At 40.5% G+C, this 14,990-nt stretch overlaps 1 protein-coding gene across 1 annotated transcript; it reads left to right on the forward strand.

Moving 5' to 3' along the window:
- The first annotated feature begins 2,621 nt into the window (after window positions 1-2,621).
- Window positions 2,622-7,871, forward strand: FIBIN (fin bud initiation factor homolog). The gene has a single exon (XM_083885338.1). The coding sequence runs from the start codon at window positions 2,784-2,786 to the stop codon at window positions 3,402-3,404; it is 621 nt and encodes a 206-aa protein (XP_083741464.1). The 5' UTR covers window positions 2,622-2,783; the 3' UTR covers window positions 3,405-7,871.
- Window positions 7,872-14,990: the final 7,119 nt, after the last annotated feature.

A 14,990-nucleotide genomic window follows, 5' to 3' on the forward strand; every position in this document is an offset into this window, starting at 1 on the left:
CTTTCAAAAAAAAAAAAAAAAAAAAACACCAAAAAAACCTGATTTTCATTTGTATGCACATGGTTTCATGGGCATTTCAAGGGTATTAATATTAGATTATCTCATTGCAGTCTTAAGACTTTTGTCTTTTAGGTGTGATTTTGGGATGAGTAATGGCTACTCGTTCACAGTCTTGTTCTGCCAGTGTGAGCCTTCATTTTTTCCACCACTTTCAGTTAAAATTTAGAATTCTGTTGCTTTGTAATCCTGACCCATAATAGGTATTGCCTTGTATCAGGTTGTTTTGTATCTTTCACCAAGTTCTAGTTTTTACCAAACCTATGCCCACTGAGTCACTAAGACTGCAGATCCTGAATTGCAGACTTCCTTTTAAAGTAGACATTTCAAGTCTGCTTTCCACTGGGGTGAGACTGTTTGGATATAAATTTTAAAATAAACCTGGAAAATACATGCCTGATTGAAAATGGCAGACAGCAGTTGCAGCAGGGAACAGTATACACACCTCTTAGTCTCTGTGCAAAGAGACAAAATATTTACTAAGGCTAGGGGTTTTTTTTACCCTCTGTGGCACTGGTGAAAGCATAACCATGCTGATAAAGCTATAGCTGGGTGATTTACAGTGAAGTACTTCCATAAGGAGACATCAAAAGTGGAGTCCACTACAAGTACCAGCCAAATCAGCTAACTGTCAGAAATACCAGCCTGGGTGGAAATGGAGGGAGACAACATACTATGATCAGAAAAGAACCGGAATCCAAACCAAACATGAGGTGAAATGAGCATCCTGGGAATAGAATTGCTTCAAGGAACCCCTGTTGGCTAACATAAATACCAAATAGCTTCAGTTGAATAAGATTTAAACATTTTATAGAAAGCTGAAGCACAGTACCTTAGCCTAATCAAACCAACTTATGTGAGTGTTTTGTGAACTTAATTACAAATTTAAAATGTTTCCAAATGAGTGGAGTGTTTCTGTTACAATAGCTTGTCTAGCCTGGCTTCTCAACAGAAAGTTGCCTGGAAAGAAAAGCTGCCTAGACACTGCAAGTATTTCTCATTTTGAGGTGTCTGTGTTTGTGATCACAAATGACTGCAGAACTTGCAGAGGCTTCTTTAAATCAATCAGGTAAGTGAAGGCTTCAGTTATTACTCTTGCTGCCTCTGTTGATTGTTTGACTGTTGGTATACTTTTTGCTTTTGTCTCTTGGTGTTAGTTTTATGATCATCTGCACTTATGTAAAGTGCTTCAGTAGGCTCTGAAGTCAACCAGGCACACTGATATCACATGTTATCATGAAGTATTAAAGGCCACATAGAAGTGACACCTTGCACTCAGTAGCTAAGTATCTCTCATTAAAGGGCCTGGCTATGTAGTCAAATCCATCACTGGGCTCCCAGGAACCTACCAGATGCATGGGAATAGGTGCTTCCCTGAATCCTCTCAAGAAACAGTCAGCAAAGAAGGGAGCAGCATGTAGAGCTCAGTACACTTGAAATTGAGATGAGCAGCCGGTCTCTACTGCAGTTATTTGCTTCACATGTGCCCAGAGACAGGATAGCTTGTGATTACAGAATGAAGCTGATGTGAGGGAAGTGGCTCGAGACTGCATTTGAATTACAGGCATCTAAAATGATGGCAGCATAAGAAATAGTTGACCCAAAGGCCTCTGAGCCCCATAAAATTTTAATCTACAATGCCGAGAATAATAGTGAAATAAGCAGAGGTACATCTCAAGTGTCTGGTTTGTTTTCCCAACTAAATTAACTGTAAGCACCATAGTTATTTACAACATGCAGAAAGTGTCAAGATGATAGTTAAAATACTTACTTACTTTATAGAGGCAATATAAATATTGTTGCATGCAAATCTCTCACAAACAGCAGCAGGAGTTTTAACTCTGGATGACAACAGGATTTGGTATAATCTTCACTAGGTGGTGATTTTTTTCCATGAAAGAGGAAAAATTATGTGAAAGGAGTCGGTAACTTTACAAACCCTTTCTTTTTGTGATGTCACCTTGATTTAACAATTCAAAAACAGTAAAGACAGATTTCTAAAAGTTACATGCACAATTCAACTGTGCTACAATTCTGCTACTAGATTCACCCAAAAAACTTCATATATTATGAAAAACAAACGCTTCTTACGAAGTCAGCCACATAGGATGCGCTGTAATGGAATTTTCCTTGAACAAATCAGATATTTTGTTTAAAAACAAATTTTGTGTTTCATTTTCGCATCTTATCCTATCAAGGTTTATTGTTTTACACTTCATACTTGATCCTGAATCTTTTTCCCATACAAGTTATATATCAATGACAAACTGTGTGGCCTAAGCAACTTTGAGAATTCCCTCTGTCCCAAGCTCTGTTCGTGCTGCTGTACAGAGCGGACTGTTAGCAAAGCAGTCATTTCTAAGGGGAAGAAGAGCAAGCTGAGTACCGTCAGGTTTAGGTGCTTTTCTTTATTAAGAGGGGAAAGGTGTACGTGTATCCCTCCCTCCCCGCGTCTGCCACTCCCGCGGGGGCGATGCGGGGGGCGGTGCTCGCGGGGGCCCTGTGGCCGGTGCCCGGGGCGGGGGGCGGCCCGGCCCTGCCCTGCCTGGCGCGGCGCGGGGGCCGCTTCCCCCTCAGCGAGCCTGCCGGCTTTTAAGAGCGGCGCGGTGCAACCGGCCCCAGACCGCCGCCAGCTCTCCGGCCGTGCTGCGGTAGTCGGCCCGGGCGGCCTGCAGCGGGGAGACCCATGTGGCACGGGTGGCCCTAGGCTGCCCGTCGGCCGCAGCATGCCGGTCCCTCTGCGCCTGGTGTGGCTGTGCTGGCTCTGCAGCCTCTGCCGCGGGTACTTCGAGGGGCCGCTGTACCCCGAGATGTCCAACGGGAGCCTGCACCACTACTTCGTCCCCGATGGGGACTACGAGGAGAACGACGACCCCGAGCGCTGCCAGCTGCTGTTCCGGGTGAGCGAGCAGCGGCGGTGCGGCGCGGCGGCGGGCGGAGGGCTCAGCCTGCGAGAGGAGCTGACGGTGTTGGGGCGGCAGGTGGAGGACGCGGGGCGGGTGCTGGAAGGCATCGGCAGGAGCATCTCCTACGACTTGGACGGGGAGGAGAGCTACGGTGCCTACCTGCGCCGCGAGTCCGCCCAGATCAGCGACGCCTACTCCAGCTCGGACCGCTCGCTGAGCGAGCTGGAGGGCAAATTCCGCCAGGGGCAGGAGCAGGGCGGCCGGGAGGAGTTCCGTCTGGGTGACAGCTTCCTGGGGCTGTTGCTGCACGCCCGCGCCCTGCTGAGCGAGACCCGCCACGTCTCCAGCGGGCTCCGCGACAAGTACGACCTGCTGGCCCTCACCGTCCGCAGCCACGGCGCTCGCCTCAGTCGCCTCAGGAATGATTATCTCCGCGCCTGAGATGGGAGCCCCTGCCCCGCCGGAGCCCCCGCATCAGCTGAACCCGGCCCCCCACCAGCTTCAAGAGAGACCCCCAGCCCTACCGCCCGTCCCCCGGAAGACACAGCCCTAGCGTCTGCCTGGAAGGAGCGCCTCCTCGGATAAACCCTAGAAGTATTAAGGTCTAAAAAGGCCTCTGAGATCAAGTCCAGCCTTTGACTGAATACCACCACGCCCACTAAACCGTATTGAGAAGTGCCACATTTACTCATTTTTGAGCACTTCCAGGGATAGTAACTCAAGCAAAATACATTCTTCTTCATGGAAAAACATTATTTATTTTACCTTCTAAACAAATAGCACAGTTCCATAAATCAGGAGGTTCGAGGTATGTTTAAGTTAATATCCCATATTCAAAAATCTACCCTCTGTTACATCATTCATCTTTGTTTGCAAAGTGAAGTAAGCTTTCTCATCTCTGATTCTCTGTTGTTTGTTTTTGTATTACCTATTCTGCTGTGGCTCACCTGCCGTAAGTGTAGTTGAAGTGAGGTGCTGGCCAGCTCCTTCCAGACTCCTGTGTAGCAAATACTTAAATTGCTTTTGTTGTTAGTCCTTCAGGGTAAAACCTCTGGCATTCTATTAACTTCCTTTCTAATTATATGTATTTATATGCTCGTTAAACATTGTTCCACTACATAAAGCTGTGATTTTCATTGTGTTTGGAAAGAGGGAAACTGTTCTGGCAGGATTTGTAGTTTCAGGCTAGCTTATCTGTGACTCTAAGCTATCATAACCCTAAGAAGCAGTCAAAAAGGCTTATGTCAGATCCTGAGAACGCTAGTGGAGATTTTTCTAGCAAAAAGAATGAGCCCTAGTGGTGATTAGAGTTTTGGATTTCAGATTTGAGAGCCAGGAACATGTTTCTAAAGCAAACAAAAAAGTTTTGTCTGTGCAAGCACATAGACTTTTCTTGTTGGTCACTTTGTACTTTTGCTAGCCAAGTTATTATTTTGCTAGCTAAGTTATTAATAAAACTTTGTGGTCCTGGACAATAGCAAAAGTGCCTGGTGGGAAGGAGGGTGGGGATTATCTGGGTTTTTAGACTCATTGCTATTTAACTGACAATTTGGGGTAATGTGGCTATTAGCTTACAGATACTGCAGGCAGAATACCTTTTGGATGAAAAGAGTTTATAGGTTGTTGTAATAAACATTTGAAAACAATGTTAAAGTACATTCTTGTTATTAGTTTCTGAGATGCTCTTGATTTTAAAACGTTCTGTTGAAATGCGCCTTTTCAGCAAAAAATTGAAAGTTTTTAGCCCCTGCCAAGTGAAATAACTTGCTTTTTAGCAAAAACAAATAAAAATTTACAGACTCGATAGGTCAGCAAGTTTCATTAAAAGCAGCAATACAAAAGGCCTCGTGCAGCAGACTTTTTTGAGTTTTTAAGCCTTTTTAAGCACTCATGGCACTGGAAGAGAAACTGATGTACTTTTGAGGTGTGTTCTTGTTAATCCTGCTCTGATTTAGTTATACTTCAGTCTGCAAACCATTCAGTGGGTAAGTTACTCAGCAGTGCACTGGCTCAACATAAGTCAGCTTGGACTAGAGTGCTGAAGGCACCAGGAAAGTCTCATGAAGATAGGTGCTTACAGAACCAACAGCTCATTTTGCTGAAGGCACTGAATTGTAGCCTACTAGAAAGATAGTTTAGATGTCACTTTGCATTTTTAAGTCCTCAGTATCTTTAAAGATTTATTGGAAAAAAAAAAAGGGAACTATTTTATTGGTTGACTCTGGTGGAACCACTCAGTGTTATTTTTCTGTTCTCAAGTATATAACAAGTTCTAGCTCTTGAAAATTAATCTATTTGTGATACTCTTCCTTGCCACTGGGGATGGATGGCACAAGACAAAAGTGAGCTGAGTCACTGAGTCTTGTGTGCTCACTATCTTAGCAAAGCATAATAGCATTTCTGGGCTGGACCAAGCTCCAGAAGCACCAGTTTCCCCCGAAGATGTCACGTTGTTCCATTTGTGCCCAAAGGCTTCTTATATAAAATTTTAGTCTCTGTTTATACACTTTGAGTAATTTGCTATAACATGAATTGTAAGCATCAACAAATAAACAAAAATGGCATGACTGTGCTATTTTTTTAGGTATATGAAGAGCAGTATTCAAATCGTAGTAGAAAAATAGTAGTAATAGTAGTGTAAAACACAGCTTCTTGAATATGCTTTAAGCAGCTTGACTATTCTATTTGCAGTAGCAAATGTTTGGTCAAGCTGAAACTATTCCAATGCATGCAGCATACCAAAAGAGTGAATGTTTGCAGAATGCTTACTTTTCAAAGCAGGAGATGGGTGAATATTTACTGTATAACTCATTCCACTCAATGCCCTGTAAATGGTCATCTAATGAAACAAGACTGTGATACTTTACAATCCACACTAATGTTTCATATGATTAATATGAATCTTGACACTTTTTTAATGTTTCATAAAATATAAACATTTTTATATTTGAAATACGGCAGAATTCTGATTTTGTTTCAGTAGCAATGATTTTGGAAGGCTTTAAATAGTCCTTTCAAGGAGAAAATTAAGATATCTGAGTGTGGTCTAAGTTCACACATTTAATAAAAATCGTCAATCTTAGGTGGATTTGATGAAGACAATACAGAAACCTTTTAGAACATTTAAATCTACTAGAGTCTAATTTACATAATTTTGGCTGACCTGAGCAAATGTGTATGTTAAATATATAATTTTTGAGTCAGAGCTGATACATTAAATGGTTTTAATAGAGCTGCCTGCAAGAACTGAGTGCTTAGTGATATTCAGCAGTTTAAAGTTTTTAATTCAACTTTTTTTTTTTCTTTAAAAACTATGAAAACTATATTGCAATACTCTTTGGAATCTTATAAATGTCCCGCTTTTGCTTTTATCTGATAAAACTTATTTTTGGAAGGTATGAAGATCCCTTGAATCTGGATCTTCATACAGCCTATTTTAAATAGTAGAGGACCATTTATCATTGAAAATTTGGTAATTATTTTTAAGCAGAGAGCTTTAAAAGGATGATTGTAGCAGCAGTCATCCCCATAATGTCCTTCTGTTAAAATATTGCATTGGTACTCGATTCTTTTTTCTTTTTTGAATGCAGAAGTTGGAGCTAAAATTGAGCGGACAGTGGGGATTTTTTAAGTTTTCTGATGGTTTTCAAAACATGTATTATTTCTGAATTTATTAAAGAGGTGATGGTACTGAAGAGCAAAAGACCATTTTCTGGCAAAAAAATGCTGCAGCTGGGACAGTCATAGAGAGCTTACTTAAGTTTTTCATCAAGAGGAACAGGTTGCCCAAAGAAGGTATGGATGCTCCATCCTTGAAAGTTTTCAAGGCCAGGCTAGATGGAGCTCTGAGCAACCTGGTCTAGTGGAGGGTGCCTCTACCCATGGTGGGTCAATTGGAATGAGATGGTCTTTAAGGTCCCTTTCAACTCAAAGCATTCTATGATCAGAATCAAAGCAAGGCACTAAAGGACTCATCTCCACTTCTCTCCAGGTAGCTCACTTTTGAAGGCAGTGCTCTGATGTGGACATTTTCACATCCACTGATAGAAACAGAACAGAAGCAGCTCGGAGCATGCACAAAACCATTTACAAAAGCTTGAGCAAAAAAAGTGTACTTGCCTTGTGCTATGTTAATGGCTAGGATTTCAGAGGGGAGTGTGCAAACTGGATTTCAGGACTGCAATTTCCAGTTTCACAGGTTGACTTATCCAGGACCATCCTCACACAGAGAAGTCAAGGGAAGCTTTCAAAAACTTCGTGAGCCTTTAAAAAGCCTTATGTGTACCAAGCTGGGGTATATGAATTGTCTGAAGCTAAATTGTTGCTCCTATAGATTGTTGTGTACTCAGATGCAATTTGGCAAGGTGTAAATCTCACAAGCAAAAAACATACCTGGCTTAGTTACTAGAAACAACCTTGTGAGGTACAGAGCTCTGGTTATAATCTTGTCTAGGAAATGTGTGTTTTGTGGATAAATTCTATTGGATGTGTCTATTACTGTTGGTGCAGATGTTTATTTAGATGGTTTTCATGTTGCTTTACCAGTTTCTTGCTCATGCTTCTTGAATATCAATTTTGCCATTATTAAAGAAGTTTTCAGCTACAACTGAAGTGTTGTGAGTGAAGTGCATTTCACGGCCGCTATTCCTGAAGTAAGCCTGTGGATTCAAAGTCTGTAATTTTTCTGTCTTTTAAAATGTATTTTTACTTGCAGTTCATTGGGAATTCGGATTTTTTATTTCCTAGATCTATTTTTTTGTGAGCCATTAGTAAAAAATTGTTCAATTTGTGGGTCTGTATTTCATTCCTATACTATGTAGAACTGAAAAAAACCCTGACTGTGCTACATGCTTCTTTCAAAATCTGTTATCAGAAAAAATGTGTAAAAAAAAAAAAAAAAATACTAAACCTGCTTATTTTTTCTTCATTGAGTCATTATCCTGCCTATAAGATCAATTTATAACTGGAAAAGGCAGAATTTAATGACTACTTCTATAACAAGGAAAACATATGGTCTCCATAACCATTACATTTTTAATGATGTGGCTTGGACAGAGTTGTTCATGTCTGTGTAGAGTCATTCCTCCTTGAAAACTACCTTACCTTAGGGAGGTACTGCTGGCAGTCTCCAACATGCCATTAACATTGTTTCATATGAAAAGACAATGCCAAGAGTGTCATATTTTCTCAGATGGCAACCTTCATTAGACTGTATACACCCCTTGTAAGTGCTTAGAAACTGTCTGTATAGTAGTCATTGTTCATGTCTAAACTTTCTTGGGGGAGGAGGAAGTCATTAGAGAAGGCTGGTTTAGGAAAGAGATTCATTATCCAATGAAGTGGATAATGTGAATATTGTGAAGAGCACGACGATGAAAAAGCTATATACTTGCATCATATTTTCAATACATTTTCAAATAGTTTGGTATTATATATTTGGTATATAGTGTAAATACTATTATTTACACTAAAAATTTGGACACACTCCAAACTGCAAGATGGTTTTTTCTGTCTACTTGTTATCTCTTCTCAAAAATAATATGACTGATTTTCAGTTTAGTGTTAGGTTTTAATCCACAAAAAATAATTCAGTGGCGTTTTAGTTTTTCAGCTGAATTTATCTAAAACCTTGTTATGCCTTTTTTTCGGGTAATGGTAATGAATTATCTCCTTTGCACTTTCTCTGTGGACAGCTTCTTGGTTAATGAAGAGCAGTCAATTTTTCTTATAAGCAGGCTTTGTCCTTTTTAAATTGATATTATTTTGTTTCTAGTTTAATGTAATTCATTTGAGATTTGTATTAAAGTAATGCACTTTTTACTCAGGAGTCAAACAGAGGTACAACACATTAATTTATAATAATCTGCATATAAATTAGAATGCTATTAGATTTGTGACTTAATATCTCACATACTCTCTAATTTCAGAAGAGTAACCCTAGAAAAAAAGAGTGAATGAACAAGAGGTAAACCAAACTCAGATTATTTTTTTTTCCTTATATGAGTGCAGAGAAATTAATCTGATCATGGACATCAGGAATGAACTGAAGTTCACTGTGTGCTCATTTACCCTAGAAGCTAATTTGCAGCCATGTCCAGTTTTCATTTCTAACACTCATATTTCTTTGTCAATTAGGTTTTTCAAAAAGTCAGGCATCCCCTTGTACTACTTATATATTGATTTATAGTTCCTATCCAAATCACTTTTCCACTGTATCTAATTCCACAATCATATGCAGGCTGCATGGTTTTTATTTACTTGCACGTCTCACTGACTTTAACAGTAATTCCTTTACATTTCTAAGCTACACTTCAGTCTGCCCCACTGTACCTACATCTCTGGTCTGCTCTAAGTTGCTGCTTTTATCTCCCTTAGCATGTGTGCAGAGCTCCAGCTCACATAACCAGGAAAATGTTGTTATTGTTGGTTATGTCTGACGCCAGTGGGAATACTGATCTAGGCTGTAGTCTTTTACTGTCATGTCAGGGTAGCAAGCAGAGTTTGCTTCTTAAGATGTTTGCTCTTTGTTACCCTGTGACTTTAAATTTTACAACACCCTTTACCTACTAGTTGCTGCCAAACTGATTTATGTAGCAGTAACCTTCTGCAAAGTCTAGTAGTCATATGGAGACCTGTGGCATAACCCCTAAGGTACATCCCCATATGAATGACAGTGACAGAGTAAAGCCCACAGAGAATCAGTGAACTGATCTTGCACTACAGGATTAAGCAAAATGATGCTGTGACAGTAAAAAGGCACATAAATATACTGTAGGTTGTGATTTTCATTATATATTCTGATATGTCTCCTTTAAAATTGTTTCTTTTACAGAAACACAACAAATACAAGCACAGCATTAATGATTTGGATTTTGCTGTTATGTCATCTTAAAGGCAGTTTGGTTTTACTTCCACTTGGATAGGATCCTTTTCTACTTGTATACTGTATAGCACTGTTTATAATAATAGACCCAGCCTTGCAAACACTTTGGAGTGCTCCTATTGAATGAGACTTCTTACAACCTTGACTGGGGAAAAAGAAATCTCTATTCTTGGTATATGTACAACTTCTCTTCCTAAGGTACAAACTAAATTACTTTTGGTTCTTTTTTTCCAGCTCGACTGGGATTTATATGTAGCTTATGTTAATATGTATGTAGCTTATGTTAATAACAAATTTCACTCATTAAAAGCCTAGAATTTAGACACTTGAAACAGATTGATTCTTTTTTTTTCTCCATTTAATAAAATCAAAACAAATTATAAATGCATACAATATAAAATATTTTCTTTCACCCAGTATGTATTTAATGTGTACTTTTTCTAAAAGAAAAAAAAGAAGCAAAAATATTTGAGAAACCTAGTGTTAAATTACTATGTTGCAAAGTCAACAGCATAAGGGTCAGGAGGCTGAAATGTGGATTCTCAAGCAATAATCTGCATTCAGCATAGACAAAATGTTCATCCTGCTGTTTTCTAAGATTTACTACTTGCAGACTAAGGACTAAGACAAAGAATAAGGTAAGTACTTCATATAAAATACCTGCAGGTAAATAATTATCTTTATTATCTTTGGATAAAACAATAGAGAGTTACAAAACCTCTGGAATAAATAAATAAAGCCGTTTGTAAACAATTTTTATGAAAGGAACCTGATTATCTCCCAGATATCCAGTCTATCAAACCTTGAAAATAATTTAGAATTTTCAAGCTCCTGGTTTCAAATAATATATTTAAATGGTGAGGCAAGTGGTATATATTAGTTCTTACAAAAAATAATTAAAACAACAGAAGACAGCCATGACAACCAGAAATGTATGTATTCCACAGATAAAACAGAAAAAGAAACAAGGCAAGAATGTGAAAGCAGCTGAATAAATGTATTTGGGACCTAATTTGGAAGCAGTTAATTCCTACCACTCTTTCCCTTAAAAGAAAATAATGCATCCAACTCCATACATTACTAGCACTGCCTTAGCATGTGAGGGTTGTTTTTTCTTGAAGATGTTAAATTATAATTACCAACATAAATACTTCATTTCCACTTAGTTGCAGACTCAGTCTTTTTAACTGCCAAAATGTTTCTAAAGAGTCATTTAATATTTTCACTTTTGCATGTATTTGTTCCTATTCAACTAGCCAATTTTCCATCTCTGTGAATGCTTTACTGTCTTTGAAAAATGCTAATTAGGCAACATTTATGTTAAGGTTTTCTCTTTATTGGTTACATGAAGCACCAGGACTTTTTTGGATGCTTTGCAGATCACAGTATGGCCACGGAGTGTCTCATGGAGCAGGTGCCTTTGCACAGCTGGGTAAAGCTTTCCATCTGAAGACAAAGAAAGCTTTTCCTTTTTCATTTTCCTCTTCTTTCATGGCAGAAGAAGTTGTGGACTGTAGTGCAATAAAAGCTGAAGACCAGCATGGACCATAACAGCTGAAAATTGGTAGGTGCAATATTCTGCCACTGCACTCAACTACACAAGTAATATTTCTCTCTATTGGAAGCTTCCTCCCTTCAACCACAAGAAACACACTGATCAAATAAATGTCATTAAGGTTTATGCCAGTCAGAAGATATCAGGCATGAAACAATGAGGGTATACTAATGTTGTTATAAAATTTGTTCCCAAGATGCGCACTTGCCTGAAGCTTACTGCTCAGAAGACTTGTTTGGCAGTAAAATAATCTCATAGAGTCATACAATGATTTAGATTGGAAAAAGACCTCTAACATCATTGAATCAACTGTTAATCCAGCACTGCCCAGTCCACCCTTAAGCTGTGTCCCTAAGCCAGATCTATATAGAGCTTTTAAATATCTCCAGGCCTGTGATCCCACTATTTCTCTGAGCAGCCTGTTCCAATGCTTGACCACACTTTTGGTGAAAAAAATTTTGTAATATCCACTCCGAACCTCCCCGAGCAGAATTCAAGGCATTTCCTCTTGTCCTATTGCTTATTACATGGGAGATGAGACCGACCCCCAGCTCACTGCAATCTCTTTCAGGTGCTTGTAGAGAGTGACACTGTCCCTCCCAAGTCTCCTTTTCTCTAGGCTGAGCCCTCCCAGAGCCTTCCCTGGTTTTCATCAGACTTGTGCTCCACACCCTTCACTAGCTCCATTCCCTTCTCTGGACATGCTTGAGCACCTCAATGTCTTTCTTATTGTGAAGGACCCCAAATACAGGATTTGAGGTGTGGCCTCACCAGTGCAAAGTCTAGGGGGATGATTACTGCCCTAGTCCTGTTGGTCTAATACAAATCGGCCCCATTAATTTGGAGGGTGCAGAAAAACGTGGTTCTGTCTGAAGAAACAGGGATTTTTTGTGCCACAGCACAGACTTTGTTTCACCATAGTCCTATTCAATCTTGTTCATAAAAGGCCATCTCTCTTTAGTGATGTTTATTGTAGATTATAGCTAGTATTTAAAGCTCCACGTTCTTATTTCCTCTCCACACACCACCACCACCAGTCCCTCTCTGTCCCGGGAGCCTGAAGTGGTCGGGAGAGGTTTGTTACACACAGGGGAGAAGACGCCACGGGAAATGAGCATTTTCCACCCTTCATGCCCAAATACAGGCCTAATGCTTTCTAAAATCCATCTGTAACTGCATAGTCAGTGTGGTGACAACAAAGCCCTGCTCTCCGGTGCGTTCCTCAGGCGATAAATAACGCATAAAAGATTCCCCTTAACTCAAAAGGCGGACAAATTCCCAGAGGAGCACCACCCCCGTACGCGGGCCACGTCCTGGGCGGGCCCGGCTCCGCCGCCCCGAGCTCAGCCGAGCCGGGCCCGCCCCGCCGCGAGGGCAGGCCGGGAGAGCGGCGCCGCGGGGCAGAGCTGAGCCAGGGGATCGGCCGCGGCGCCTCGCCCGGTCCCACCCTTGAGGGAAGGGGTCGCGCATGCTCGGCTGGAAGGATGTCTGTCCGCAGCGACTGCCTGTGCAAATGATCTCCCTCGTCGTCTGCTGTCGTTACGCTCAGTAAGGAAATGGAGGGCTGGAGTGGGACCGCAGGCAGGCTGCGGCCTGGCTTCTGAGCAGGGAGGACCCTTTATACACAATGCTGTGCAGCCATGAGAGTGTGTGGGTACACGGGGCTTTCTGCCTTTACGGTGCATATTTGCTGCTTTGCTTGTGAGGTAACAGCATTAGACAAGTGTTTTGCTAAAGACACTGGCACACTGGAATACGAGATGATGTAATCTAGCTTTGCAACCAGAGGCACTAGATGTGCTGTGTTTTGGCAAGGGTCATACCAGGGGTGATTTTAGCTAGAAAACAAAATTTCTAGCACAGTTTGAAGCATTAGAAAGCAGGCGTTCTTTATTCTCAATGTGTTGAACATACTCAGAGGATATCTCCCTAATCAGGTATGTCATGAAACTTTACAAGTTATTTATTCAATCGCGATCATACATATTCATTACAATGTACTTCCTAGCTAATACACCAACAACCCCTTTTCCTAGAACTAATTTGCATGCATCCAACCTCTTACCGGGAGTCCTTTTGTGGCCCTACAGGATCGTCTAAGAGGTCTCTGGTGGTCATACTCGCCCCAGTGTTGCAGATGACCTCACCTTGAACTTGCACATGTTCTGTTGCGACTTGTTATACGGCTTTGCTAGGAAAGCCACTATGTTCCTCATTATCTGCTATCTGGTTCCATTTAACATACTTTGTGTCTACTTTTACATTCTTGTATCTATTTTACTAGTTAGTCTTTAAGATCTATTTAGCAACTTCAAAGATAAGTGGAAATGTCTATTGTTTGGCAAGCTGTCAAGTCCCCCCTTTTCTTGAGTCTATGTCTTTTTCAGGCAAGTCTCAATGCTTCATTTTCCAGCACAGTGTTACAACAACTATAACATTGAATCATAATACAAGTAGGTACACACACTACAATGATTACAATGACTGACATAAATACATTTTGTAGTAGTCTCCAATTTGGTAGTCATGAAGTCAGTCAATCCCACCAAAAAGAATTTTCCTCTTCCTGACACTCTTCAACTGCTCTTTCTATTGAGGTGATTCCTGACTGTTGGACTTCAAACCCATCATTGATGTAAGTGCAACACTCCTGTCCTTTAATAACACATGTTCTTCCTTGGCTAGGTAGCAGATAATATAAGCATGCAGTTCCGTAGAGCCACCATTCATGTTCATTGGAGCTCATGGAATGCTCTATTTAATACTTAAATAGTATCATTTGCCGCTTCTAATAATCTATTTAGCTTGTTTATATAAAGTCACAGGATAAGGTAGTGCACATGGGGCGCATAGTGTGCAGCATAATATTTTGCTTTCTGAAATCAAAGGGGTGTATTGCAGGTCATCCTGCAGTCCCTAGATGGAAAATATCCTCTTGGCCTTAACTCTTTTTGCAGATTTTGCTGAAGTACCCTAAAACTTACTTGGAACCAGGAACCAAACCACCCTTTAAGAAGCCATTTATAAGCATTGTTTCTGATATCTAGCAGGTTCTGTTCCCAGTACCAAACATCTGATTTCCTATTTTCCACTATTGATGGAGTTAGGGCTTCTATATTTGATGCTTTTGTGTCCTCACTGCCATTAGGCCAGGGATAGTCAGAGAAACTAGATGTTGTGTCTTGCATAGTGCAGCTGAGGAACAGAGCACTATGTACCTGACAATCACCTGGCACATAGGTCCCACCTAGGAAGCTTGAACGCAGTAGTACAAGTAGTGACAAATTTAGCTGTTGTAAAATGCTTTAGTGAAGTAGACCGGTAAAGACATGCTGGATGGCCTCTGTGCATAACTTAACCCAGAATGCTCTTGCCATTCCATTCATGCAAATCAGAAAAAAATCCTCCTGAAAGGAGAAGCTTCTGGTCTAGTGCTGTGTGTATGGGATGAAAACTACACTTGCAGATCTATTCAATTTGTGTATCTAAGTAGAAAAACATCTAGAAGGCATATTATAGCAAATTTTTTTAGTCACTCTGAACTGAGTTTTCATTTTAACAGTGATGCTATGATATAACTCAAGGAAAA

The sequence above is a fragment of the Zosterops lateralis genome (assembly GCF_965231275.1).
Source record: "Zosterops lateralis genome assembly, contig: SUPER_6_unloc_1, whole genome shotgun sequence".
Taxonomy (NCBI): domain Eukaryota; kingdom Metazoa; phylum Chordata; class Aves; order Passeriformes; family Zosteropidae; genus Zosterops; species Zosterops lateralis.

Excerpts from the sequence above, each read along its gene's own strand:
- FIBIN (XM_083885338.1), top strand. The coding sequence starts at position 2,784 with ATGCCGGTCCCTCTGCGCCTGGTGTGGCTGTGCTGGCTCTGCAGCCTC.